This window comes from Microcaecilia unicolor, chromosome 2 (assembly GCF_901765095.1).
Source record: "Microcaecilia unicolor chromosome 2, aMicUni1.1, whole genome shotgun sequence".
Lineage (NCBI taxonomy): Eukaryota > Metazoa > Chordata > Amphibia > Gymnophiona > Siphonopidae > Microcaecilia > Microcaecilia unicolor.
In genome coordinates, this window is record NC_044032.1 from 11,621,027 (window position 1) to 11,640,777 (window position 19,751).

Sequence of the window (19,751 nt, forward strand, 5' to 3'; positions counted from 1 at the left end):
CCAAAAGTCAATTTTTGATATTGTCTGGCTCTTCACTGTCTAATTTTCCCTCCTCTTTTTTTTTGTTACATTTGTACCCTGCGCTTTCCCACTCATGGCAGGCTCAATGCGGCTTACATGGGGCAATGGAGGGTTAAGTGACTTGCCCAGAATCACAAGGAGCTGCCTGTGCCTGAAGTAGGAATCGAACTCAGTTCCCCAGGACCAAAGTCCACCACCCTAACCACTAGGCCACTCCTCACTTGCTATCAGTGGGGTTCAGATACAGATATTGCATGAAATTAGATATCTTGGTTTGATCTTGGATACTTCTTTGTCTATGAAAACCTTAAAAAGATAGTGCAAAATGTTTTTCATAGCTTGTGGATTGTACATCATTTACAGAAGTACTTGAGTCCTTACTATGTTAGAAATGTGGTACAGGATCTTCTAACTCCTTTCTTTGATTAATAGGCTTCACAGGATTGCAAATTGCTGAAATTCCACTGTCCATGTCATAGTTGGCATTTTTAATTTGATCGTATTACTCCTACATTAGTCAAGATGCATTGGTCACTGATAGAATGGCGAATTCAATACAAAATCCTCTTTTTTTAATTTTCATAATTTTGTTAACAATGCTCCAGTTTCTATTGCTTTAAGCTTTCACACATACCAACCATTCAGCCTCTTTGGTCAACATCAGATGACAGATACAATGTTCTTTCTTTTCATCTGGTCAAATTAGATGAGTATCAGAATTCTATTTTTTTACATTGCTGGCCCAAAGGTACGGAACAGTTTACCCACTAATATGAGATCATTTAAATGTTTAGAAGAGTTTAAGAAATCTCTTAAAACAGTCTTGTTTCAGCTAGCCCATGATAGTATTTGAATAAAAGAACCTTAAAATATCTATACTGGGTCAGACCAATGGTTCATCTAACCCAGTATTCTGCATCCAACAGTGGCCAATCAATCTAGCTCAGTAGTACCTGACAGAAACCCAAATAGTCAAAAAGAAGAAACAGCAAAATCCACTCCACATAGAAAAGAGGAATAGTAATAAAGATGTGGCAACCAAAACTAATAAATTTAATTCACACAAATCGAGTGTATTTATTGAAGTCTAATCTTCATTGATATCGCTCTATTCAACACTTAGACCTCCAATATAGACAGTGAGGCATCAAATGTTTACAACATGGAATAAGCTATGGGATCTCCTATAGAACAAAGCTATTTCAGATCCAGGCGCTCAGAGCTTCATCAATCATCTATATAAATAATTCTCACCTCCAACATTCTGAAGCTCACTCTGTGGCAGGGAAACACTAAAGCCCTGCACTGTTGGTACATAAGTAATGCCACACTGGGAAAAGACCAAGGGTCCATCGAGCCCAGCATCCTGTCCACGACAGCGGCCAATCCAGGTCAAGGGCACCTGGCAAGCTTCCCAAACGTACAAACATTCTATACATGTTATTCCTGGAATTGTGGATTTTTCCCCAATCCATTTAGTAGCGGTTTATGGACTTGTCCTTTAGGAAACTGTCTAACCCCTTTTTAAACTCTGCCAAGCTAACCACCTTCACCACGTTCTCCGGCAACGAATTCCAGAGTTTAATTACGCGTTGGGTGAAGAAAAAGTTTATCCGATTCTTTTTAAATTTACTACACTGTAGTTTCATCGCATGCCCCCTAGTCCTAGTATTTTTGGAAAGCGTGAACAGACGCGTCACATCCACCTGTTCCACTCCACTCATTATTTTATATACCTCTATCATGTCTCCCCTCAGCCGTCTCTTCTCCAAGCTGAAAAGCCCTAGCCTCCTTAGTCTTTCTTCATAGGGAAGTCGTCTCATCCCCGCTATCATTTTAGTCGCCCTTCGCTGCACCTTTTCCAATTCCACTATATCTTTCTTGAGATGCGGCGACCAGAATTGGACATAATACTCAAGGTGCGGTCGCACCATGGAGCGATATAACGGCATAATAACATCCTCACTCACACCTGTTTTCCATACCTTTCCTAATAATACCCAACATTCTATTCGCTTTCCGAGCCGCAGCAGCACACTGAGCAGAAGGTTTCAGTGTATTATCGACGACAACACCCAGATCCCTTTCTTGGTCTGTAACTCCTAACAGCACCACTCACTCTCACTCATGCACCACTCACTCTCACTCATAGATCCGCCCTCAGCCACGCCCCAGCCGCACATAATTCACAACCCCAACGTTCTAATGAAGCCTCCACAAGTCCTAACTGCATGGTGGTGAAACCCAAATTCATCCATGAGTGTTTGCCCCGCCCTCGCGTCAAAACGTGATGATGTTGAGGGCAGAGCACTGACACAACGAATCAAGGAAGCCCATTGGTTAATCTGTGTTTCCACTCCACAACGCAGCTGTCATTCCCATACACTCAAACCAAACAAAATCGCCGCTGCACCCCATCCCCCTGCCCACAGTCCTCCTCACCCACCCTCCCGCAGCCACTCGCTCACTGTTCCGCCGCACCCCAATTCTGGTTGCCGCATCTCAAGAAAGATATAGTAGAATTGGAAAAGGTGCAGCGAAGGGCGACTAAAATGATAGCGGGGATGGGACGACATCCCTATGAAGAAAGACTAAGGAGGCTAGGGCTATTCAGCTTGGAGAAGAGACGGCTGAGGGGAGACATGATAGAGGTATATAAAATGAGTGGAGTGGAACAGGTGGATGTGACGCGTCTGTTCACGCTTTCCAAAAATACTAGGACTAGGGGGCATGCGATAAAACTACAGTGTAGTAAATTTAAAACCAATCGGAGAAAATGTTTCTTCACCCAACGCATAATTAAACTTTGGAATTCGTTGCCGGAGAACGTGGTGAAGGCAGTTAGCTTGGCAGAGTTTACAAAGGGGTTAGACAGTTTCCAAAAGGATAAGTCCATAAGCCACTACTAAATGACTTGGGAAAATCCACAATTCCAGGATTAACATGTATAGAATGGTGTGTGGACTTTTTCTTTAGAAAGCCGTCCAAACCTTTTTTAAACTCCACTAAGCTAACCTCCTTTACCACATTCTCTGCCAACGAATTCCAGAGTTTAATTACATGTTGAGTGAAAAAACATTTTCTCCGATTCGTTTTAAATTTACTACATTGTAGCGTCATCGCATGCCCCCTAGTCCTAGTATTTTTGGAAAGTGTGAACAGACGCTTCACATATACCCTTTCAATTCCACTCATTATTTTATAGACCTCTATCATATCTCTCCTCATTTGCCTTAATTGCCCAGCTGAAATAAATATTTAAAAAATAGTGAATGTACCATTGCTAAATATTAACTTCCAAAATGGCTGAAATAATAAGATAAAAAGTGACTGATTAGTACACACAATACACAACGCTGTGAAGATTAGTTCACAGTGGAGGTTTAACTATTGAACAGAGCGATATCAATGAAGATTAGACTGCATTAAATACACTTGATTTGTTTAAATTAAATTCATTGGTTTTGGTTGTCACTTCTTTATTAGTACCCCATTTTCTTTGACAAAAACCCAATTAGTAGCAACATTCCAGGCTACCAATCCCGGGACAAGCAGTGGCTTCCCCATGTCCGTTTCAATAGCAGACTATGGACTTTTCCTCTAGGAAATCCTCCAAACCATTTATAAACCCACATCCTTTGCTAACGAGTTCCAGAGCTTAACTATTTTATTCAGTGAAAAAATATTTCCTCCTATTTATTTTAAAAGTATTTCCATGTAATTTCCTTGAGTGTCCCCTGGTCTTTGCACTTTTTGAAAGAGAAAATAATCAATTTACTTCTACTCATTCTACACCACTCAGGATTTTGTAGACCTCAATCATATCTCCCCTTATCTGTCTCTTTTCTAAGCTTAAGAGCCCTAACCTCTTTAGCCTTTCCTCATATGGAGGAGTTCCAGCCCCTTTATTATTTTAGTTGCTCTTTAAACCTTTTCCAATTCCGCTATATCTTTTTTTGAGATACGGCAACCAGAATTGAGGCCACAACATGATATTTTAAGGCATACGATTCCCACAGTAATTTAAAATATTGTAAAATGATGACCTGTTTTTTGTGTGCTTATTTGTGTTAATTTTATTGTGGATGTTTTTTAAGTAATGCCACACTGGGAAAAGACCAAGGGTCCATCGAGCCCAACATCCTGTCCACGACAGCGGCCAATCCAGGCCAAGGGCACCTGGCGAGCTTCCCAAACGTACAAACATTCAATACATGTTATTCCTGGAATTGTGGATTTTCCCCCAATCCATTTAGTAGTGGTTTATGGACTTGTCCTTTAGGAAACCGTCTAACCCCTTTTTAAACTCTGTCAAGCTAACCGCCTTCACCACGTTCTCTGGCAACAAATTCCAGAGTTTAATTATGTGTTGGGTGAAGAAACATTTTTTCCTATTTGTTTTAAATTTACTACACTGTAGTTTCATCGCAAGCCCCCCTAGTCCTAGTATTTTTGGAAAGTGTGAACAGACGCTTCATATCCACCTGTTCCACTCCACTCATTATTTTATATACTTCTATCATGTCTCCCCTCAGCCGTCTCTTCTCCAAGCTGAAAAGCCCAAGCCTCCTTAGTCTTTCTTTATAGGGAAGTCGTCCCATCCCCGCTTTCATTTTAGTCGCCCTTCGCTGCACCTTTTCCAATTCCACTATATCTTTCTTGAGATGTGGCGACCAGAACTGAACACAATACTCAAGGTGCGGTCGCACCATGGAGCAATATAACGGCATTATGACATCCTCACACCTGTTTTCCATACCTTTCCTAATAATACCCAACATTCTATTCGCTTTCCTAGCCGCAGCAGCACACTGAGCAGAAGGTTTCAGTGTATTATCAACGACAACACCCAGATCCCTTTCTTGGTCCGTAACTCCTAACGTGGAACCTTGCATGAGGTAGCTATAATTCGGGTTCTTTTTTCCCACATGCATCACCTTGCACTTGCTCACATTAAATGTCATCTGCCATCTAGCCGCCCAATCTCCCAGTCTCGTAAGGTCCTTCTGTAATTTTTCACAATCCTGTCGCGAGTTAACGACTTGGAATAACTTTTTCTACCTGTCTAGAATATTTTAGATGAGGTGGATTATAAATTTTAAAATAAATCACTTTGAATATCGGCCAGTATGTATTTACTGGTGTTAGAAAATAGGAAACGCATCCAATGTGGTTTCAGGCCCCCTCCAAACTGCACAAGCTGCAGGTATACATATGTGAGTAACGGCTTTTATCTAAAATTGCTACTTGGACACATAAGGACACTTACATGTGTGATCCTATGGTTTACATGTGACCTTTGATATGCTGGTTCTTATAGCATTGTATATTTTTGTGTTTTCCTGTTCAGGCTGCTTAATGTGAACCTGGGGGATGAGGGACTGAGTATCTTGTCTGAGGCACTGAGGAGACCCGACTGCAGAATACAGAAACTGGTGTAAGTAATAATTACATTTGGAGTAACTGTTCCTGGCAAGTAACATACAGTGGGGGAAATAAGTATTTGATCCCTTGCTGATTTTGTAAGTTTGCCCACTGACAAAGACATGAGCAGCCCATAATTGAAGGGTAGGTTATTGGTAACAGTGAGAGATAGCACATCACAAATTAAATCCGGAAAATCACATTGTGGAAAGTATATGAATTTATTTGCATTCTGCAGAGGGAAATAAGTATTTGATCCCCCACCAACCAGTAAGAGATCTGGCCCCTACAGACCAGGTAGATGCTCCAAATCAACTCGTTACCTGCATGACAGACAGCTGTCGGCAATGGTCACCTGTATGAAAGACACCTGTCCACAGACTCAGTGAATCAGTCAGACTCTAACCTCTACAAAATGGCCAAGAGCAAGGAGCTGTCTAAGGATGTCAGGGACAAGATCATACACCTGCACAAGGCTGGAATGGGCTACAAAACCATCAGTAAGACGCTGGGCGAGAAGGAGACAACTGTTGGTGCCATAGTAAGAAAATGGAAGAAGTACAAAATGAATGTCAATCGACAAAGATCTGGGGCTCCACGCAAAATCTCACCTCGTGGGGTATCCTTGATCATGAGGAAGGTTAGAAATCAGCCTACAACTACAAGGGGGGAACTTGTCAATGATCTCAAGGCAGCTGGGACCACTGTCACCACGAAAACCATTGGTAACACATTACGACATAACGGATTGCAATCCTGCAGTGCCCGCAAGGTCCCCCTGCTCCGGAAGGCACATGTGACGGCCCGTCTGAAGTTTGCCAGTGAACACCTGGATGATGCCGAGAGTGATTGGGAGAAGGTGCTGTGGTCAGATGAGACAAAAATTGAGCTCTTTGGCATGAACTCAACTCGCCGTGTTTGGAGGAAGAGAAATGCTGCCTATGACCCAAAGAACACCGTCCCCACTGTCAAGCATGGAGGTGGAAATGTTATGTTTTGGGGGTGTTTCTCTGCTAAGGGCACAGGACTACTTCACCGCATCAATGGGAGAATGGATGGGGCCATGTACCGTACAATTCTGAGTGACAACCTCCTTCCCTCCGCCAGGGCCTTAAAAATGGGTCGTGGCTGGGTCTTCCAGCACGACAATGACCCAAAACATACAGCCAAGGCAACAAAGGAGTGGCTCAGGAAGAAGCACATTAGGGTCATGGAGTGGCCTAGCCAGTCACCAGACCTTAATCCCATTGAAAACTTATGGAGGGAGCTGAAGCTGCGAGTTGCCAAGCGACAGCCCAGAACTCTTAATGATTTATAGATGATCTGCAAAGAGGAGTGGACCAAAATTCCTCCTGACATGTGTGCAAACCTCATCATCAACTACAGAAGACGTCTGACCGCTGTGCTTGCCAACAAGGGTTTTGCCACCAAGTATTAGGTCTTGTTTGCCAGAGGGATTAAATACTTATTTCCCTCTGCAGAATGCAAATAAATTCATATACTTTCCACAATGTGATTTTCCGGATTTAATTTGTGATGTGCTATCTCTCACTGTTACCAATAACCTACCCTTCAATTATGGGCTGCTCATGTCTTTGTCAGTGGGCAAACTTACAAAATCAGCAAGGGATCAAATACTTATTTCCCCCACTGTACGTGAAGGGGCATAATCGAACGGCACCGGTCATCTTCGGGGCCAGCTTCACAAAGGGGCTGAGCCAACAGTATTATCGAAAAAGATGGCCAGCCATCTTTTCTTTCGATAATATGGTCAGGGCCAGCCAAATCTCAACATTAGGTCAAATGTTGAGATCGCCAGATTTAGAGATCGCTGGCTTCAGTTTTCAGCCATAATGGAAACCGGGCCCAGCCATCTCAAACCCGGTGAAATACAAGCCCTTTGGTCATGGGAGGAGCCAGCATTTCTAGTGCACTGGTCCCCCTCACATGCCAGGACACCAACCGGGCACCCTAGGGGGCACTGCAGTGGACTTCACAAATTGCTCCCAGGTGCATAGCTCTCTTACCTTGGGGTGCTGAGCCCCCCCAAATCCCCCCCAAAACCCACTCCCCACAACTCTACACCACTACTATAGCCCTTAGGGATGAAGGGGGGCACCTACATGTGGGTACAGTGGGTTTTGGAGGGCTCAACATTTACCACCACATGTAACGGGGGGATGGGCCTGGGTCTGCCTGCCTGAAGTGCACTGCACCCACTAAATACTGCTCCAGGGACCTGCATACTGCTGTCAGGGAGCTGGGTATGACATTTCAGGCTGGCAAAGAAATATATATATTTTTCTTTTTGGGTGGGAGGGGGTTGGTGACCACGGGGGGAGTAAGGGGAGGTCATCCCCGATTCCCTCCGGTGGTCATCTGGTCAATTGGGGAACTTTTTTGAGACTTGGTCCTAAAAATAAATGGACCAAGTGCAGCCGGCGAAATGCTCGTCAGAGCCGGCCATCTTTTTTCCATTATCGGGCGAAGCCAGCCATCTCATAACAACGCCCCCGGCCTGCCTTCTGTACCCTGCCTTGAAGTTTAGCCGGCTCCGCAACGGGAAGCAGTTGGCGCCGGCCAAAATCGGCTTTTGATTATACCGATTTGGCCGGGTTCAGGAGATGGCCGGCCATCTCCTGATTTGTGTCGGAAGATGGCCGGTGAGCTCTTTCAAAAATAAGCTGGATGGTCTTTATCTGTGTCATTTTCTATGTTTCTGCACACACAGGATCTCTGACGGAGAGGAAGGGAAAATAGAAATGATGGTATGGATGGGTAGGCCGGATAGACCATACAGTCTTCACCTGCCTTCATTTTCTGTTTCTATTAAGGTTGTCTTTACCACTGATGGTGATACTGAATTTCAGTCCTTTCTGTGCTTTTGCTTGATGTGCTAGATATAAGCTGTTTTTACTGTATAACACTAGAAGACTGTTGTAAAATTAACATGCTCTTCTCTCTCTCTCCATTCCTCAGGTTGGCCTCTAATAACCTCACAGATGCCTGTGCACCTACGCTGGCAGATTCGATCTGTACCAACCAGTGCTTGAAACAGCTGATCTTGTCCCAGAATGTCTTTACCAGCACCTTCGTCCTGAGTTTGAACCGCATTATCCTTGACTGTGGCAACCTGAAAGACATTTTGTGAGTGATTCCTGCATTTCCAGGAAACTTCTATGACTGTCTTAATGTTCTCTGAGAAATCTGCAGTCTACCACTATGTTAAGGAAGCTGTTGTGAGTGGCAAAATTAACATTATTTGCAGAAACAACACCCATTCCAGGTATGTTTTAAGGAAGGGTGGTGACATTAGGCCGGAGATGCATTCAGAACTCTGCTGCACGTCTTATCTTCCGCCTTGACCGATATGCTCATATCACCCCTCTCCTCAAGTCACTTCACTGCCTTCCGATCAGGTACCGCATACAGTTCAAGCTTCTCCTACTAACCTACAAACACACTCAATCTGCAGCCCCTCATTAACTCTCTACCCTCATCTCCCCTTACGTTCCTACCCATAACCTCCGCTCTCAGGACAAATCCCTCCTCTCAGTACCCTTTTCCACCACCGCCAACTCCAGGCTCCGCCCTTTCTGCCTCGCCTCACCCTATGCTTGGAATAAACTCCCTGAGCCCATACGCCAAGCCCTGCACATCTTCAAATCCTTGCTCAAAGCCCATCTCTTCAATGTCGCCTTCGGCACCTAACCATTATACCTCTATTCAGGAAATCTAGACTGCCCCAATTTGACTGACTGCACTTTTATTCCTTTAGATTGTAAGCTCCTTTGAGCAGGGACTGTCCTCTGTGTTAAATTGTACAGCGCTGCGTAACCTTAGTAGCGCTTTAGAAATGTTAAGTAGTAGTACATGCCAAGCTACAGTATAAGTAGCAGCAGCAGCAGGAACCCCACAGAAAAGAGGAAGCCCATTTCCAAGCTGAGATCGTAGCCTCTTCCCTCAATGACATGGCAGATAAGCAACCCTGAAGCCCATCTAAGCAAGTTACATTGAGGAGACAGGGTAGTGTTCAATGTTGATATCCTGGCAGCACTGAAGGTGCTGACTTTGTGCATCATGGAAAGGATTGCCCTGAATGACCTGCCCCAGCAGTGGGTAAAAATGTGGGGTTTAAGGGTCTACTACTGGATTTCTTAGCCTGCAGGAAGCCAATTCCCTGTAGTGGCTTTTTAAAAGGTAGGCAATCCCCAGACTCTTAAAACGCCATTCCTGGCTGTAGGCCCAGCTGGTCAAGGCACAGGGTAGTTGGATTTGCAGGCAGATGAACTTTTGTGTTCTTGTCTTCATCTTTGTTTCAGGTACACTTGAATGTGGTATATTAGGATATTATATTCTTCTACATTGTTATATGTTGGATTTGGGGGAGGTAGGTTTGTTCTTTGTTTAACAAGGTTACTTGAGAGGTTCTTAAGGAGCTTTTCTTAGGAACAGGGCGGGGTTTTACTGACGGATAGTGTTGTGTGTATCACAAACTCTGAAGGCTGTAAGAGAGGGCCACACAGGCCTTTTTTTCTTGGATATAGCAAAGGGACAGGACTTGGTTTTTTGAGGGATAGTGGTGTGTATTTCACAAACCCTCTGAAGATTGTAGAGGGTGATACAGGCCTTTTTTTGTTGGATACAGCAAAGGGACAGGACGGTTTTTTGAGGGATAGTGGTGTGTATTTCACAAACTGTGTGAAGGCTGTAGAGGGTGATAAGGCCTTGTCAAGGGTATGGAGGGAAGACATTTGACTTTGGTAAACTAAATGGTGCAATTTTAGCCATTCTGACACTACATTTAAGCCCAGAGAAATCTAATGTTTTCTGACTGATCCGTGCAATTAAGATATCATCTGCATAACAAAATGAACTTAAGGTAAAACTCTGTATTAACATAAGTAATGGATTTTAAAATATATTGAACAACATGGGAGAAAGGGCTTAGCCCAGTGGCAGACCACAATCTAAATGACATTTTTGAGAAGAAAGAGAATTACAAGGTGGTGGTGGAGATGATAACGGTAATGGAATTCAAACGTGTGTGGGATAAACACAAAGGAATCCTGTTTAGAAGGAATGGTTCCGTGGAATTTTAGCGGAGATTGGGTGGCGACGCCAGTAATTGGGGAAACAAATATAGTGGAATTAGAAAAGGTGCAGAGAAGGGTGACGAAAATGATAAAGGGGATCGGCTAGGGCTCTTCAGCTTGGAGAAAAGGCGGCTGAGGGGAGATATGATAGAGGTCTATAAAATAATGAGTGGAGTTGAATGGGTAGATGTGAAGCGTCTGTTTATGCTTTCCAAAAATACTAGGACTAGGGGGCATGCGATGAAGGTACAATGTAGTAAATTTAAAACTAATCTGAGAAAATCTTTCTTCACTCAATGTGTAATCAAACTCTGAAATTCATTGCCAGAGAATGTGGTAAAGGCAGTTAGCTTAGCGGAGTTTAAAAAATGTTTGGCCGGCTTCCTAAAGGAAATTGTACAGGCCATTATTAAATGGACTTAGGGAAAATCCACTATTTCTGGGATAAGCAGTGTAAAATGTGTTGAACTTTTTGGGATCTTGCCAGGTATTTGTGACCTGGATTGGCCACTGTTGAAAACAGGATGCTGGGCTTTTGATGGACCTTTGGTCTTTCCCAGTATGGCAATACTTATAAAATGGGAGCTGGCCAGACTTCTAAGGTCTGAGCCTTGAGCGTGACTGAATAGATAGGGATGGACTGGAGTGTAAATTTTAAGGGGCTTTGGCGTTAGCTTCAGAACTTAGTACAAGAACAGGTATAAAGTATCACATACCATGTAAAATGAGTTTATCTTGTTGGGCAGACTGGATGGACCATACAGGTCTTTATCTGCCGTCATTTACTATGTTACAAGACACCTGATATGTTCTTCTACTCAAAAAAGAAGAAAAATACACCTGCAACATCAATGTCTTTTAAACACAGTAACAGCAATGAAGGATCAATCAAATCAAAAGCAGAGGCTAAGTCTAATGACACTGCTGTGGCTGTGACATTTAAAACAATTATCAACCTCAGAGTTGAAATATTGAATTGTCTGTACTTATCCTATGCTTTTTAAATTCAGATACAATCATAAGAACGTAGGAGTTGCCCTACTGAATCAAACTAATGATCCTTCTAGCCCAGTTGAAAACAGGACACTGGGTTAGATTCTAAGTACCTGGCAAAGTCCCAAAAAGGGGCAAGACTCCAGGCTACCTAATCCCAAGGATAAACAGTGGCCCACCCCCAGGTCTACCTTAGAACATAAGAGCAGCCATACTGGATCGGACCAATAGTCCATCTAGCCCACTATCCTGTTTTCTAAACAGTGGCCAAGCCAGGTCATAAGTACCTGGCAGAAACCCAATTAGCAGCAGCATTACATACTACAAATCCCAGGGCAAGCAGTTGCTTCCCATGTCATAAGTACATAAGTACATAAGTAATGCCATACTGGGAAAAGACCAAGGGTCCATCGAGCCCAGCATCCTGTCCACGACAGCGGCCAATCCAGGCCAAGGGCACCTGGCAAGCTTCCCAAACGTACAAACATTCTATACATGTTATTCCTGGAATTTTGGATTTTTCCAAGTCCGTTTAGTAGCGGTTTATGGACTTGTCCTTTAGGAATCCGTCCAACCCCTTTTTAAACTCTGCTAAGCTAACCGCCTTCACCACTTTCTCCGGCAACGAATTCCAGAGTTTAATTACACGTTGGGTGAAGAAAAATTTTCTCCGATTTGTTTTAAATTTACTATACTGTAGTTTCATCGCATGCCCCCTAGTCCTAGTATTTTTGGAAAGCGTGAACAGACGCTTCACATCCACCTGTTCCACTCCACTCATTATTTTATATACCTCTATCATGTCTCCCCTCAGCCGTCTCTTCTCCAAGCTGTATAGTCCTAGCCTCCTTAGTCTTTCTTCATAGGGAAGTCGTCCCATCCCCGCTATCATTTTAGTCGCCCTTCGCTGCACCTTTTCCAATTCTACTATATCTTTCTTGAGATGCGACGACCAGAATTGAACACAATACTCAAGTTGCGGTCGCACCATGGAGCGATACAACGGCATTATAACATCCTCACACCTGTTTTCCATACCTTTCCTAATAATACCCAACATTCTATTCGCTTTCTTAGCCGCAGCAGCACACTGAGCAGAAGGTTTCAGTGTGTTATCGACGACGACACCCAGATCCCTTTCTTGGTCCGGAACTCCTAACGTGGAACCTTGCATGACGTAGCTATAATTCGGGTTCTTTTTTCCCACATGCATCACCTTGCACTTGCTCACATTAAACATCATCTGCCATTTAGCCGCCCAGTCTCCCAGTCTCGTAAGGTCCTCTTGTAATTTTTCACAATCCTGTCTCGATTTAACGACTTTGAATAATTTTGTGTCATCAGCAAATTTAATTACCTCGCTAGTTACTCCCATCTCTAAATCATTTATAAATATATTAAAAAGCAGCGGTCCTAGCACGGACCCCTGAGGAACCCCACTAACTACCCTTTTCCATTGTGAATACTGCCCATTTAACCCCACTCTCTGTTTCCTATCCTTCAACCAGTTTTTAATCCACAATAGGACATTTCCTCCTATCCCATGACCCTCCAATTTCCTCTGTAGCCTTTCATGAGGTACCTTGTCAAACGCCTTTTGAAAATCCAGATACACAATATCAACCAACTCCCCTTTGTCCACATGTTTGTTCACTCCTTCAAAGAATTGAAGTAAATTGGTCAGGCAAGATTTCCCCACACAAAAGCCATGCTGACTTGGTCTCAGTAATCCATGTCCTCGGATGTGCTCTGTAATTTTGTTTTTAATAATAGCCTCTACCATTTTCCCCGGCACTGACGTCAGACTCACCGGTCTATAATTTCCCGGATCTCCCCTGGAGCCTTTTTTAAAAATGGGCGTTACATTGGCCACCCTCCAATCTTCTGGTACCACGCTCGATTTTAAGGATAAGTTGCATATCACTAGCAGTAGCTCTGCAAGCTCGTTTTTCAGTTCTATCAGTACTCTAGGATGAATACCATCCGGTCCAGGAGATTTGCTACTCTTCAGTTTGCCGAACTGCCCCATTACGTCCTCCAGGTTTACCGTGAAGTCAGTAAGTTTCTCTGACTCGTCCGCTTGAAATACCATTTCCGACACCGGTATCCCACCCAAATCTTCCTCTGTGAAGACCGAAGCAAAGAATTCATTCAGTCTCTCCGCTACGTCTTTGTCTTCCTTGATCGCCCCTTTTAGCCCTCGGTCATCCAGCGGCCCAACCGATTCGTTTGCCGGCTTCCTGCTTTTAATATACCGAAAAAAATTTTTACTATGTTTTTTTGCCTCTAATGCTATCTTTTTTTCATACTCCCTCTTGGCCTTCTTAATCTGCGCCTTGCATTTGCTTTGACACTCCTTATGCTGTTTCTTGTTATTTCCAGACGGTTCCTTCTTCCATTTTCTGAAGGCGTTTCTTTTAGCCCTAATAGCTTCCTTCACCTCACTTTTCAATAGCAGTCCACTACTTCCCAAGGCTAACTGTTGGAATGCTATCCTCCTGATTGCTATGCTGCCTGGAGTTACTTATCTCTTGGGAGGGAGGGAGCCACACCTGGCAGCTGTGCAGCGGAGGAGAATCAAGTACCAGGAATCATCTTCACCCCGGGAGGTTCTGCTGGCAACAGGTAGACTTTGAGCTAGCTACCCTCCCGCCCAAGGATTGACCTCAATTGTTTTGGACCTCTTATGGCTTTTTGGTAAAGGGGTCGGGTGACTTGACTACTTGGGACTCCTGGATGCTGGGCACTCGTCCCTTTTTTTCCCCTTTTCTTATTGATTTTTGAGCTGTATGGGACACATGCAGTTTGTTCTTTGAAGCTGTCTTGTGATGGCAGAAGCACCCGCTCTGCTCTTTGTATATGTTAAGCGGGGAGAGTCTGATAGGTACGGACAAGGAGAGGGATCTTGGGGTGATAGTATCTGAAGATTTGAAGGCGACAAAACAGTGTGACAGGGTGGTGGCCATAGCTAGAAGGTTGTTAGGCTGTATAGAGAGAGGTGTGACCAGCAGAAGAAAGGGGGTGTTGATGCCCCTGTATAAGTCGTTGGTGAGGCCCCACCTGGAGTATTGTGTTCAGTTTTGGAGGCCGTATCTTGCTAAGGATGTAAAAAGAATTGAAGCGGTGCAAAGAAAAGCTACGAGAATGGTATGGGATTTGCATTACAAGACGTATGAGGAGAGACTTGCTGAACTGAACATGTATACTCTGGAGGAAAGGAGAAACAGGGGTGATATGATACAGACGTTCAAATATCTGAAAGGTATTAATCTGCAAACAAACCTTTTCCGGAGAAGCAAAGGCGGTAGAATGAGAGGACATAAAATGAGATTGAAGGGGGGCAGACTCAAGAAAAATGTCAGGAAGTATTTTTTTCACGGAGAGTGTGGTGAATGCTTGGAATGCCCTCCCGCGGGAGGTGGTGGAAATGAAAACGGTAATGGAATTCAAACATGCGTGGGATAAACATAAAGGAATCCTGTTCAGAAGGAATAGATCCTTAGGAGCTTAGCCGAGATTGGGTGGCAGAGCCGGTGGTGGGAGGCGGGGCTGGTGGTTGGGAGGTGGGGATAGTGCTGGGCAGACTTATATGGTCTGTGCCAGAGCCGGTGGTTGGGAGGCGGGGATAGTGCTGGGCAGACTTATACAGTCTGTGCCAGAGCCAGTGGTGGGAGGCGGGGCTGGTGGTTGGGAGGTGGGGATAGTGCTGGGCAGACTTGTACGGTCTGTGTCAGAGCCGGTGGTGGGAGGCGGGGATAGTGCTGGGCAGACTTGTACGGTCTGTGTCAGAGCCGGTGGTGGGAGGCGGGGCTGGTGGTTGGGAGGCGGGGATAGTGCTGGGCAGACTTATACGGTCTGTGTCAGAGCCGGTGGTGGGAGGCGGGGCTGATGGTTGGGAGGCGGGGATAGTGCTGGGCAGACTTATACGGTCTGTGTCAGAGCCGGTGGTGGGAGGTGGGGCTGGTGGTTGGGAGGCGGGGATAGTGCTGGGCAGACTTATATGGTCTGTGCCAGAGCCGGTGGTGGGAGGCGGGACAAGTGGTTGGGAGGCGGGGATAGTGCTTTGCAGACTTATACAGTCTGTGCCAGAGCCGGTGGTGGGAGGCATGGCTGGTGGTTGGGAGGCGGGGCTGGTGCTGGGCAGACTTATATGGTCTGTGCCCTGAAGAGGACAGGGCTGGTGCTGGGCAGACTTATATGGTCTGTGCCCTGAAGAGGACAGGTACAAATAAAAAGTAACACATATGAGTTTATCTTGTTGGGCAGACTGGATGGACCGTGCAGGTCTTTTTCTGCCGTCATCTACTATGTTACTATGTAAAAGTTGCCTTGGATTACCTTTTGGATTGCAGGTGGACTGAGGGCCCACAATGAACCCATAAGTACATAAGTATTGTCATACAGGGTCAGATCGAAGGTCTATCAAGACCAGCATCCTGTTTCCAACAGTGGCCAATCCAGATTACAAATACCTGGCAAGATCCCAAAAAAGTACAAAACATTCTATACTGCTTATCCCAGAAATAGTGGATTTTCCCCAAATCCATTTAATAATGGTCTATGGACTTTTCCTTTAGGAAGCCATCCAAACTTTGTAAAACCCCCAATAAGCTAACCTCCTTTACCACATTCTCTGGCAACGAATTCCAGAGTATAATTACACGTTGAGTGAAGAAAACTTTTCTCCGATTCGTATTAAATTTACTACTTTGTAGCTTCATCGTAAGCCCCCTAGTCCTAGTATTTTTGGAAAGAGTAAACAAGTGATTCACGTCTACCCGTTCCACTGCACTTGTTATTTTATAGACCTCTATCATATCTCCCCACTCAGCCTTCTTTTTCTCCAAGCTGAAGAGCCCTAGATGCTTCAGCCATTCCTCATAGGGAAGTCATCCCATCCCCTTTATCATTTTCGTCGCCATTCTCTGCTGTAGTTCGTGTTCCTCTTTCCCACATGCATCAATTTGCAGTTGCTCACATTAAATGTCATCTGCCATTTAGACGCCCATCTCCCAGTCTCGTAAGGTTCTCTTGTAATTGTTCACAATCCTCTTTCGATTTAACAACTTTGAATAACTTTGTGTCATCAACAAATGTATTACTTGCAGCCACTGGAGTAGTCATGCATTTGAATTTGTAACCACTTATGTGCCCTATATAAAATATGATACGATCTTGTGGAGATATCTTAACCCCGAATGCAGCTGGTTGTTCTGCCGAAACACCATTGTGTCTCTCGGTGCAAGTACATATTGGATCCTTTGAACTCTGAAGTATTTTTCAGCAGTGGGAGAACAGTCATTGGTGTCGGATATGAATTTGGACTTTTCTTCACAGCGCTGCTCCAGATCAGTGATCTTTTTCATTATATGCATATGTATATTTTTTAATGATACATAATGGATATAGAGCACAACTCACATTGACAAAAACCATGCAGATGATTGAGGAAACATTGTAGGTCTGCACATGCTAATGGGGTTGTTCCTTAACCAGGGGCTGGCTAACCACTAATATTGAGCATGAGATGGCCGGTTATCTCCTCTGAATATTTGCACTTAATGACTATCTGCTAACCAGCTATATTGCATGCCTTAGCCGGTTAAGCCAGAATATCCAGCGCTAACTGGCTAAATTTAACAGTTAAGATAGGTCCTTAACCAGTTAGTGCTGCATATTGGTGCAGATAAAACTAAAATGGATATTCAAAGCCAGTCGCCGGATATGGGCAGGCACTGAAGATCCAGGATTGCTAACCATGCTGCCTACCACTAGGGGTTGTGACTCTCTGATGCCCTTTAAAAATATTGACTATGATGTTGTTTGACATTGTTATTATCATATTGTTCTGATATTATGAATGTTATCTTGTGACCCATTTTGAAACTAATGCAGAATATAAATCCCTGAAATAAGAAATACATAAATAAACGCAGAGCTTGCCGCATCTTGTGGTTTTCTACCATTTTTGGATTAATTTAACTTTTGTGGTAGGAGGACAGTGCCCTTATTTTGCCATATCGAAGATATATTACTGTCAGTTTTTATCTCATGCCTTAATTTTGTTTATCTTTATATAGTTTGGGATCCAACCAGATTGGAGACTTGGGTGTGAAACGCATGCTGGAAGCATTGAGACATCCTAATTGCAAAATAAAAAGCTTGCGGTAAGAATGGGTAGAGAAAAACCATAGAAAGAAGAGATAGACTAGGATAAGGGGGAGATGAATACTAAGGTAAAGAATTGCAGAATAGAATAAAGAGAACAAAGGGAATGAAAGAAGAAGGGAGAGGCTAGGATCAAAGAAAGGTGAAAAAAGGTCAGAATAAACGAGAGAGACATGAAGGGAGAAACTAGGATAAGGGAAGGGTGAATACCAGGATAGAGTTAGTGGCCAGAATAAACTTAACAAAAAGGCCTCAGACTAGGATAAGAGGAAGATAAATACCTGAGTAAAGGGTTAGGACAGAATAAACAGAGGAGAGGGACCTGAAGAAGAAGGGAGAGGCTAGGATGAGGGTTAGGAGGTGAATACTAGTGTACAGTTAGATGTCAGAGAGACAAGGAAGGGTGATAGATCAAATTACTAGGGACTGAGCAGGAGATATAAAGAAATGGTATTAGGCAAGGAGAGATTTCTAGCCTCCGGTGCAGGCTCCACGGCACTGTTATCATAGCTAGTCCTTACATGTGTTTTCCCTCTACCGCCTCCAAGATCAGTGTCTGATCACTCAATATATTCTCTCAGCTCGGACAGTATGAGGTGTATCTCTTCCCTGCTCTATTTCCAGCCATCACTATCAAAAACAAAAAACACCAGGCCAGGAATCTGAGATTGGCGACCTGTATGGCCGCCCTAGGTAAGAAGTTGGATTGTCAGGGTGTTGTGTGTCTATTCTGTCATATTCCACATCTTCTATACTGCTTTAACAAAACTTCAAAGTGCTTCTGTGACAAAACAATGGGTTTTAAGCCTGTAAACTGTATTATTTCTTGAAGTGTATTTCTCTAGTTTGGCCAACAGGTGGTGCATGTTTACGTTTAAAGCTGTTAAAAAGAAATGAGTGTTCATTCTTTAGGGGTCCTTTTACTAAGGCGCATAGGTGCCTACACACATCCGATGTGTGCCAAATTGTAACTACCACCCGGCTACCGTGTGCCCCGGCTGATAATTCCATTTTTGACGAACATGTAAAATATGTGGTAGAAAATATTTTCTATTTTCTACCACGTGGCACTTATCCAGCGGTAATCGGCAGTTTATTTGCGCTGGTCACTTACCGCCTAGGTAGCGTGTGAGACCTTACCACTAAGTCAGTGGGTGGAAGTAAGGTCTGAGGCCGAAAATGGACACACGCTGGTTTTAACTTTGCCACATGTCCATTTTCAGCCACAAAAATATGCCTTTTTTCCAGATGTGCTGAAAGAATGACCTGTGAGTGTCCAAAACACCAGCACAGGTCACTTTTAGGCATGTCTTAGTAAAAGGGCCCATTAGTTAGTACACAGAGGAAATAACCTGTAGTGATGTGGCCGGCTACTTTTAAAATTTGCTGTTCTGGGCTCTGATTGGCCCAGGAGCTCAAATTCAGCCAGGATATACTAGTTTTTTCCCCAGTCTCAGATTGGAAGGGAAGAGAGAAAGATCTCTTCCCTGAGGCCCTGTGAGCAGTTATATTCTATAGCCTTGAGCAGCTATATTTCCTGTACTCTCCAGGCACTATTCAGGTAGAGAACAAATGTTTAGATACTTTTATAATTGATCCATATTCAGTTACCTGTTAAATGCTGTTTTTGTTCCATCTGTTCACTATTTAATATTTTTGAATATTGAATAGTGAACAGGTTCACTATTCAATATTTTTATGACAATAAACCTTTTTTTAGTTTATTGCCCCTCTTTAGACTGACTAAGAATCCTGGTGGTTTGTGTGTTGGGTCTGTGAGTGCTTTCTAGGAACTGTGGGACCACTGGAAGTGTGGTCCCAGTAACCTCGAAATCATCGGGGAACACCTTGAGAACGAGAGACTTTCCCAGAGGCGGTTGGAAACCAGTCGGTGGGAGGAAGGTACTAGTGTAGAGCCCAAGCTGCAGGTGCAGGCGGACATGAGCTATGATATGATGTACACATTCTACAATTACAGTACCTACAGTGAGATAGTTTACAAGAAAAAGAAATACGTTTTATGAAAAAGGTATTAATGCGAAGGCAGTA

At 43.9% G+C, this 19,751-nt stretch overlaps 1 protein-coding gene across 3 annotated transcripts in view; it reads left to right on the forward strand.

The window, feature by feature from the left end:
• The window catches only part of LOC115462766 (NACHT, LRR and PYD domains-containing protein 12-like), a 113,438-nt gene that overhangs the window by 72,114 nt on the left and 21,573 nt on the right, over positions 1-19,751 (forward strand). For all 3 annotated transcript variants that reach the window (XM_030192750.1, XM_030192751.1, XM_030192752.1), the window contains 3 exons: positions 5,372-5,458; positions 8,425-8,592; positions 17,615-17,701. In XM_030192750.1, coding sequence (XP_030048610.1) covers positions 5,372-5,458; positions 8,425-8,592; positions 17,615-17,701 — 342 coding nt within the window. The remainder of the gene's footprint in view (positions 1-5,371; positions 5,459-8,424; positions 8,593-17,614; positions 17,702-19,751) is intronic.